The sequence below is a fragment of the Dermochelys coriacea genome, chromosome 1, assembly GCF_009764565.3.
Source record: "Dermochelys coriacea isolate rDerCor1 chromosome 1, rDerCor1.pri.v4, whole genome shotgun sequence".
Taxonomy (NCBI): domain Eukaryota; kingdom Metazoa; phylum Chordata; order Testudines; family Dermochelyidae; genus Dermochelys; species Dermochelys coriacea.
Window position 1 is genome coordinate 260,342,909 of NC_050068.2, and position 10,163 is coordinate 260,353,071.

Genomic DNA, 10,163 nt, shown 5'->3' on the forward strand with positions numbered 1-10,163 from the left:
CTCAGCAAACACTATGGGTCCAAGCCCTGTATGACTTTGAGGCATTGGAGTGTGATGAGCTAGGATTCTGCAGTGGCGACATCGTAGAAGTCCTGGACAACTCTAACCCCTGTTGGTGGAAAGGGCGCCTGCGTGGCAGATTGGGTCTCTTCCCTTCCAACTATGTTACACCAGTGACCCGGTGATTCTGCAGCATTCCAAGATGGGTTGGGATGGAGCTGCTCTGGCGTGTCAGGGGCAGAGAGAGCATCTTCCATGCAGCCGCAACATACAATGTTTTTATTACAATAATAATTTATTGGCAGTTGATCCATTGATTAGTTAATATTGAAGGGATCGCTGGAGTTTTTCTCTCCTTTTACACCCCGGTGTTAGAGGGAGCAAGAATCCTGGATTGTCCATGAGGTCTGGTTGGATCCTGCCTGCACTGCCATCATTTTGGCAAAATGTTGCTAACTCAGACTTTGCTAAATTAGATACGTCACATGGGAACCCACCTCAAGCAAGGCAGGTTTCAGCTTGTAGGCAGCCGCACCTCCTCCAGCATCTGAGCACCACCTTTTGGACCTTGCAACATGCCATCTAGCAGAGGAAAGGATGTGGTCCTGTAAACTGTTGTATAGAGCAAGCCAATGTGGAACCAATATGTGGAGAGGGAGAGAAACCAAGTTCTTTGCAGCTTCTGATAGACCTGCCCTCATGCACTCCTGCCCATACCACATGTATTCCTGTCCATTGTCCAAGCTGCCTTCCAAGATATCCTGCACTTTCCATTAAACATTCCTGTAAGGGGGTCTGGCTTTTCAGCCAAACCAATAGTCACCAGCTGGAAATATGGTGGATGTCACCAACAGTTTTGTTAAATTGGAATTTTTTTTGTGATATGTTGCTGCCTAAAAGTCTTTCTTTTATATTTTTGGGAATCAGGAATCCCTGTTTTTATAACCTTGAGTTGCTGGTAACATGTATCATCCACCTCTCTGTCTATGTGAACACACACACATGAATATACATACACACACTCTCCTGCAAAGGTATTTGATCATTGCAGGGCGGGCAGAAGACAACCATATATGGTTGTGTAGCACTGTGCTGCCTTTAGAAATTGTCCCAGTTTTACATCCCTGATTTCTCACCCACCCCTCTCATAGCCTCCAGCTTCCCCATGCCAAGCTTCTTTTTCATCTCTCCTGAGTATCCATCTCTCGGGTCTCTTGTTATGAATATTATTATAATGCCAGAAGCAATCTCTAGCTAGCACTATTTTTATGCCAGATTCCAGGCAGGGCTACTACTCTATTTGTAGGACTACAGTAAATAAAGTTGCAACCAAGATCAGTCTCCTATCTATACCTGTTTCCTTTGAACTAAATAAGGTAAATGCCCAACACATTGGAAACAAGGTTGAGATTTTAAAAAAGGAGAGAGTTGTACAAATCACCAATTGTGATATAAATTAATTGTAAATACATGTTTAAAATGATCAAAATCTTGAGCGAGAGCACTGGGTAATTGCTACTCATGCAAGTTGAAATTTAGCAAGCTGCCTGAATAAAATAGTTCCCTACAATGTTTAAGACCTCAGGAGTCAGCAAGGAAGTGCTGATTTCAGTTTATTTGGCAATAAAGAAAACACAAATGAGACTCATCAGTAAAAATTGACTTGATAAAGGATAAAACCAATGGGGAAAAAAGAAAAGGGGAGCCAGGCTGAATGCCATCCAATGACAGGGCATAAATACCATTGTCACAAGATGTGTGACATTTGCTGTTTTTGAGCAGTAAAAGGAGCTTTTCTGGAATTCTTGAGGGAACTGGAACAAGACCTGACTGGCAACAAATTAAGTACAGTTTAAAAAATCTAAATAGAAAGAAGAACCTTGCTTATAGAGGCAGGAATAGGTATCAAGAGCTTAAAAGGAATTTGGCCAGGGGCATCATTTAGGTTCGGTGGGAAGATGGAGGAGGGAGAGTTGAAATGTGTGAGCAGTTAACTTTGTGAACAACTCAGACACCAGATCCAGAGACCGGCTCTGCTCTCTGAAACCTTTGGTGTTTGGAGTCCCATGGGCAGCCTGAAGCCTTCACTCCCCAACCTACGCAGCCCAGCCGCAGGGACCTACCTGTCTGACTGCAGCTCTGCTCCAGCCTCATCCGCTGTCACACTCCATTGCCACTGACGGGCCCCAGAACTTGGGGCCAGAAGCTGTGACTGGCAAATTTGTGGCCAGAAGTATTGGTTGCTAGGGGATCAATAAAGCAGACATGAGACAGAAGATCCATGTCAGATCATGTGACAAGTGGAAAGTGCTCAGTTTAATGGATGTAGGCAGGACTCCTCTGTTGTGGGCATGGTGATAGGCCTGGCTCAGGGTACAGTGGCTGAGAGGAGCCCAATCACTTCCAGAAACAAAGCCAACATTTCTCCCACATCTTGCAGATTATAAGGCACCATTGGTCTCAGCTTCCCTGTGCTGCACTGCAATGCTCCAGCCCAGTAGTGGATTGGGGGCTGATGTCTTCTGCTTCAGTGTCAGCTTTTCCAGGAAAAGGACAAGGAGGTCTCTCTTCTCTGTGAAGGGAACAACCTAATTATGGATTTTTACATTTTATCAAGAGCTTCAAGGGAACTAAGCAGTCCCTTGACCCCCCACTTAAAGTTGCTCCCTCCCCTACTGAAATGTTGCCCCTGAATTTGGTTACCCAGAATTAGAACCGTGAGTTTCAGGAAACAGCGGGATAAGGTGGGTCAGGTAATATCTTTTATTGGACCAACTTTTGTTGATTAGAGAGACAAGCTTTAATCCAGTAAAAGATACTACGTCACCCACCTTGTGTCTCTAATATCCTGGGACTGATACGGCTACAACAACACTGCAGGAAACAGAGGGACATGCTAAATCCTGTTGAGTGAAATTCAGCTGTGATACAAATGGTTGCATTTCCGTTTTCCTCAATGACCTTGTGCTATATCTTGACTGGCTTTGGCCCTGGTGGTTCTATATGGGCTAGATTCTGACACCCCTATGCAGAGTACTCCTTTCTCTTTGAGCAGTCCCCTTGAAAATCAATGGGACTGCTCATGGAGTGAGATATCCTGTTCAATGGAAGGGTGTCAGAAGCTAACCCTAAGTGACTCCACAGCTTCACAAGGTTCTTTTTAAGACAAGGAGGAGATTTGGAAGAGGGAAGGTTAAGATCAAGAAAGAGAGAAGAACAAGGCAGAGGAAGATGAAAGAAAAAAAATCAAAGACCAACAAAAGTAGAGAAGCAATTTCAGATTTGGAACTGCCTGAAGAGGATGAAATGTTTCTCTCCGGTTTATCCCCACTATGTTGTATTATTTTTCAATTAATTGTTGTGTTTACATTTATTTTTAAAATTTAAACTGAAGATTTTTTTCCCCGTTGCTCAGCCTCCTAAAGACTGTGTAGGTAATGAAGACGTGGTTGCAAACAAATTAGATTGAGGCTCATGTGCTTAGCACTCAAATAGCGCTTTACATAGTTAAAGCCCCTTTACAAAGATTAACTAATTAATTAATACTGGGCGGTAAATTGGAAGCACTCCAGTGTCAGATGATGATTTCTTGAGTAAGAGGTAGGTCTCCATGTGTTTTTTAAAATTGATGTTTCAAGAAATAATATGCAAGGTAATGAAATCAAAGGGATTATGCACATGCATGTCTTAGAATCTCATATTCCTGGTGTTTGTCAATATTTTATAAACTAATAATCCAGGAATACAGTCTGGATGATATCCTACTGTGAAGCTGAAAGAGGGGGAAAAAATCTAGTTAAGTATTTGGTTTAGTATTTTTCACAGGCAAAAATGACAGCATACGAGAAAACAGATTATAAACAAGAACAGGAGCGTGAGAGTGCGTGGAAAAGCAAGACCACTTTTTAAGCAAATGATACTGAAGAAACTGGACTGCATTTGGAGAGATAACAGAAGTGCAAGTTATTAAGCATAGCTCAGCTGGGTTCACTTTGATTGCTGAGCTAGCTTTTTGTCCTCAGTATGGTGAAAATCCATATTTTATTTACAATGTCTCAGTATTTAATAAGAAGGAGTAAACACAATACATGAAAAGCTTTAACACAAAAATCAGAACACAGTGTTTTGTGTTACAGAGACTGCGTGCGTGCGTGCATGTCTGTACACACACATAACAGATGCACTCACAATATGCATTAGAAACAACAGACTATAGAGGGTTACATTCTGGCAGCTGCTAGAGAAAGGGCAGACAGGGAGACTGTGCTTGCCATTGCCCCTAGGGACACCTGTGCAGAATACCAGGACCAACTCTTCCTAAGTGTAGCCTCTGAGAGGTGTACCATGGGCTTAAGTGACCAGATCTCCCGTTTTTCCCCCCAATATCAAGTGGTGGTGTAGCCATGTTAGTCCAAAGGTATTAGAGAGACAAGGTGGGGTGAGGTAATATCTTTTATTGGACCAACTTCTGTTGGTGAGAGAGACAAGCTTTTGAGCTTGCACAGAGCTCTTCTTCAGGTCTGGGAAATGTACTCGGCGGGTATGGGGCTGTTTAATTGCGGCATAGAAGTTCAGGCTCGGACAGGTTCTGAGACCCTATCCCCGCGTGGATTGTGAAGTGGATTAATTTGCATGAAGCATGAAAGAAGTCACTTGCAGAAGGAGAACTGGCAGGAGGAAAAGGTTGTGGACTTGGTTATCAGCTATGGGCCTGAAGAGAAACAGACAAATTGGTAAAAAATGTGCCCTGACCTCTGTGCAGAAGAGAGATTCAAAGCTTTCTTTGTGCGAACAAAAGCCACTCAGCTGACGTAGCGTGTGCTAGCATGAAAATGGAAAATTTCACAAATGGCAGGAGGCTAAGGACATTGGCTGGAAATGCAAATGGAAGAACAGCCCAGTTAATAAAGGGGATGTCCCAGAAAAGGAGAAACCAAAAAAAAAAAGTATGCAAAAAACAAATAAAGTAATTTAAAAGCAAAAATAAAAGATATCAAAATATCTAACAATTAGAGACTACAGTCAAACTCATCACTGGCATAAGCAGGTGCATCTCTACCACAGTCTATGAAGACGTGGCACAGTGAATTTGACCCTGCAAATGAAAGTGAGGACAGCTCTGTGAAGAAAGTAGTTCAGAACAGATGAGTTAGCTGTACAGTTGAAGCACGTAAAATAGTAAGAACATCCTGAACTCATAACTGAAGTACAAAGCCCCATTTAAGAAGCATTTCTAAGAAGATTTTCAGTGAACAAGCCAAACACAAATACGATTAAAAAAAATAGACACATGCCTGATTGCTCTAAAGGTCGTCCAGCTGATATATCTTCTATGTCTATACTGTAGTGAATGTGTCTGACTCAGGCAAGCTCTTTGGAGTAGGGATCATGCCACCCTCTCTGCTTGTAAAGTGCCTACACTGTTATTGCTCCAATATTTACAAGTAATTATAAATGGTGAGAACTAGTCCATGGTAATGGAATGGGAAATGAACCTTAGCATGAGCTAATGTTTTTAGACATTGCAGTACTGATTAGGCTATGCAATGTTGAATTAGAAGCAGAACATAATTCAACAATTTTGTACGTGAAAACTACATAAAAACACAAATAAAATAACTTTTGCATAGGCTCCTGAGGCCAGATTCTCCATTGCTGTGTGAACCTTGTGCAGTCATTTTCACTAGTGCAAAGTGGATATCAAGTGCTGCTGCTGGTTGCTTCTTACACCCACTTTGCACTTGTTTATATCAGTATACCACAGGGTGCCATTTTGGTGTCAGCTGTTTTCCTATCATTGATGAACAAAGTCTACTAGTGCAACACTATGTCAATGACGTAACAACGACTAGGACAAATGAAGAACAGTACCAGAATTTGAGGGATGGCTCAAAACATTTAGATGCTTAAGGAATAACATTTGAGAAGTCCAAGGATTTTGCTTAATAAAACTCTTCACTGGCGATATTGAATTTGTTGTAAATGCTGAAACAAAGAATCCACCCAACATCTCAGCAGTGGAAGCTGTGGTGAAAACTTGTCCAATAAAACACAAATATGAAAGAGCTATACAGTCATTTCTTGTACTGTAATTTACTACAGGAAAAAGAACTATTTCTAGCATGTTCACACTGGTAAATCTCCTGAAGAAGCTATTATCAAAGAATGTTACCTAGGAGGTAAATTCAACATGCCCAAAAGTTTTCAGAAGAATTAATTAATAGCCAGAGATTTCTTGATGTCCTGTGACCCAGCTAAATTAGTAACTCTTGCTGTTGATGTGGCTCTTTTTGAGTTGGGTGCAGCTATCGTTTGTGTCAATCAGGTCTGGGAGCACACCAGTGCTAACACATTAAAATCTTTAACATCAGCTGACCAAAATTACAGCTTGAGCCTCTCATTTGAACATGCACAATTTTCAGAGGGTGCAGATGTTTCATAAATACTTATAAAGCAGAAAATGGACACTAGCGCTGATCACACACCTCTCTCTGAGTTTAGGACAGAAAAAAAAAAAGATTCCAGTTACAGCACCATCAAGACACAGACATGGGCTGTCCAAGTTGAAGCTACACTAGAAATAAAGCACACTTTTTTTTTTTTTTTTATCAGCGAGGGAAAATAACCATTGGAACAACTTACCAAGAAATGTGGTGGATTCTGCACTGCTAGGATTATTAAAACTAGACTGGATGCCTTTCTGGAAGGTGTGCTCTAGTTCAACCACACTAGGTGAAGTTCTACTAAAGCCTTTGTTCTGCAAGAGGGCAGCTGAGATGTGCATAATAGTCCCTGCTGACCTTAAAAACTTTTGAAACTATCTGCAAATTGCAGCCCTATTAGTGTAATATTAAATATCCCTCATCAACACAAAATACTCATGTTGGCATTTGCCCTTAGAGGAATGCATTGAAAGGTAAGTGGCCTAGTTTTTTGAAGTGCTGAGCACCCACAGCTCTAGATGAAGCCATCTCACACCAGGCCCCTTTTAAGTAGGTGCCTAACTGTAATGTACCTGCCTAGCTATAGGCACAACCAAGTTTGAAACGTGGGCATTGTGTCCTGAAGGGACATTGGGCCAGATCTTCAGCTAGTGTAAATGGGTGTTGCTCCAGTTAAGTCCGTGGCACTAGGCTGATTTACACCATCTGAGAATCTGGCCTATTGTTCCATAAAGGCATCATCTAGTTTGATCGGATCTTCAGGTAAAGAGGCCAAGGGGGTATGTAGTGCTTTACTCCTCTTATTTGAAATGACAATGACACACTTTATTTAAAGAGCCTTATGCATGTGTGTAGAAGAGTGTTTAAAAGGGCCATATCCTGAGTGTTTTACTCTGTCATTACTCAGGCAAAACTGTCCATGCCACCAAAACTCTCATCTAGGCTCCCATCATCTCATGCCTGGACTATTGTTCCCGCCTCCTCAATAGCCTTGATGTCTGCATCTTTCCTCCCTCAAGATCATTCAAAATGTTACTGCTATAATCTTTTCCTGCCATGGCTGCACTGGAAAAATGCAGCATATTAGAAAACATGTTAACTAACGTATTTTAAATAATATGATGGTCAACACACCTTAGCACTTAGTGTAGACAGGGATCAGCCATGTTTAAAAATGTTAACCATGATTAATTAACTATGGCACATTTGTAACATAACTGACTTTGTCCACAGTAAGGGCAAAACTGTATTGAACACCATGTTAGTTAAAACGTGTGTGTGAACATATTTTCCAATATGATGCATTTTCCTGGTGTAGACAAGGACTCGCTGGATCGTCACTGTGACCACATCAGCCCCCTCTCTGAATCCCTCCACTGGCTCCCCCTTCACCACTGTATGAAACAAAAGGGCGTTAAGGCCCTTCACAACATAGCCTGACCTACCTCATATCTCTAGTAACTTAGCACAATGTTGACTTTCATCTGCAACTACCTAGGCGTGACCACCAACCAGTTAGCTTCTCCCTCAAACACCTTTGTGCTTTATTTTACTATTATTATTTATTATTTGTATTATCGTAGCACCTAGGAACCCTTGTCATAAAATCATAGAAATATAGACCTGGAAGGGACCTTGTGATGGGGTGTATTAAGCCCAGAGGCCCCCTGCTGGAGGCCTCCCAGTCCTATCACACCCGGTCCCAGAAAGGGCAGTAGAGGACAGTCCTCCAAACTGCCTTGAGTAGCTGCATGGGATGCAGCCAACTGGAGAGGTTGCAAGGAGCAGCCAATCAGGGCTCAGCAGGCTTATATAAAAGGAACTGTAGAACCAGAGTCAGTTGCTGCCTGGAGGAGTGTGGATGGTGTTCCTGGCTAGATGAAGGAGCTACAGGACTGCAGACAGAGCAGTTGCTGGTAGGAAGCAGAGAAGGAGCTCCTGCCTGGCTGCTGGGACTGAGAAAAGCAGTTGCTGGCGGGGAGCAAGAAGGTGCTTCTCGCTGACTGCTGGGACTGAAGCAAGTAGAGCCCTCAGTTGCTGGTAGGGACCAAGGGCACAGAGATAGAGCTTCTGGCTAGTTGCTGGGACTGAAACAAGCTGTAGTTCACAGAGACTTCAGCCCCATGATAATGGTGAAGCATTTGTGAAGGTGCTTGGGCCATGGGGAAGTGGCCCAGGGAATCATAGCAGTGATGCAGTCTAGTTGGAGGAATGCAGCAGTCAGACACTATTCATAGGGTCACTGGGCTGGGACCCAGAGGGCAAGCCCAGCTCTCCCTGCACCAGCCACTAGGGAAGTAGCATAAGCCCTGAAGAAGGGAGTTGAATCAGGCCCAGAGAAGGAGGCTGAATTTTAGATAGTGACACCCCTCCTCCCCTGCCTCCATGGAGGGGGATCTGAACTGTTTAGTGGCCCAGCTGGGGACACAACGGCCCAGAGAAGTGAATAGTGTCCACGGAGGAAGCCCTGGACGCACAGGCCCATACCAGGATAAGGGAACTATTTGAAAGCTAGCCCAGAGGGGCTGTGGGACTGTTAAAGACTAAGACCGGGGAGGGCTACAGAGATGTTCCAATGGAGGAGATACTGGGATAGGCCCTTGTTGGACTGTTTACCCTGGAAGGAGTTTGTTTGTGCTTCACATACAGATTGTGTGCGACTTGGCCAGAGGGCTGAGTTGCTGAAGACCGACCACAATCACACAGAGAGAGAGAGAGAGAGAGAGAGTGCATGCACATGCACTTGACCAGGGGCACTTGTGAGAGTGGGTGCCACCCCGTTACAGACCTCAAAAGCTCATCTAGTTCAGCCTGCTGCACTCAAGCATTGACCAGGACCCGACTGTGATACGCTGTACAAACATAGGAGAATTCCTGCCCCAAAGAACTTGCAAGCAAAATATAAGACAAGAAATGACAGCTGGGTACAGACAGGCAGATGGGGGAGAGCAAGGAAATGATGAGACAATATTGGTCAGCATGACAGGCAGCGGTACCAGTGCACCTAACAGCCTAACTGTTGCCAAATTTAAACTCCTTCCCCCTCCCCACCCAAAAAAATTTATAAACCCACTACTCTGTCCTCCTTCACATCCAAGATACCCTTGCTGCGAAATCTATAAAGCCCTTTCAGATGACCCTGGCTGGGTGTGACTATCCCTCTTTCTTTCCCTGCTCTCTTACTCTACCTCCCCTTGCCTCCCCCCTTTCTCCCTAATTAATCACAGATGAAACTAACAAATCTGTGCCGATCATCTTCATGTTCATTGAGGGTTCTGTTATATCCCTGGGCCCAGCCCTTTATCTCAGGGATGGACAAACTTTCTGGCCTGAGGGCCACATCTGGGAATAGAAATGGTATGGCGGGCGATGAATGCTCAGAAAATTGGGATGGGGGGAGGGCTCTGATTGGGGGTGTGGGCTCTGGAGTGGTGCCAGAAATGAAGAGTTCAAGGTGTGAGAGGGGGATCAGGGCTGGGGCAGGGGGATGGGGTGAAGGAGGGGATGCAGGCTCTGGCTAGGGGGTGTGGGCTCTGGGGTGGGGCTGAGGCGTTTGGGGTGCAGGAGGGTGCTCCAGGCTGGGATCGAGGAGTTTGGAGGGCGGGAGGGGTATCAGAGCTGGGGCAGGGGAGAGGCTCGGGGGTGCAGGCTCCAGGCGGCGGTTACCTCAAGCAGCTCCTGGAAGCAGCAGCATGTCCCTTCTCCAGCTCCTACATGGAG

General features: G+C 44.2%; 1 protein-coding gene across 3 annotated transcripts in view; it reads left to right on the plus strand.

Annotated features, from left to right (window-relative positions):
* The window catches only part of GRAP2 (GRB2 related adaptor protein 2), a 40,840-nt gene extending 35,190 nt beyond the window's left edge, over window positions 1-5,650 (plus strand). For all 3 annotated transcript variants that reach the window (XM_043501953.1, XM_043501949.1, XM_043501959.1), the window contains one exon: window positions 6-5,650. In XM_043501953.1, coding sequence (XP_043357888.1) covers window positions 6-185 — 180 coding nt within the window. In that variant the 3' untranslated portion in view covers window positions 186-5,650. The remainder of the gene's footprint in view (window positions 1-5) is intronic.
* Window positions 5,651-10,163: the final 4,513 nt, after the last annotated feature.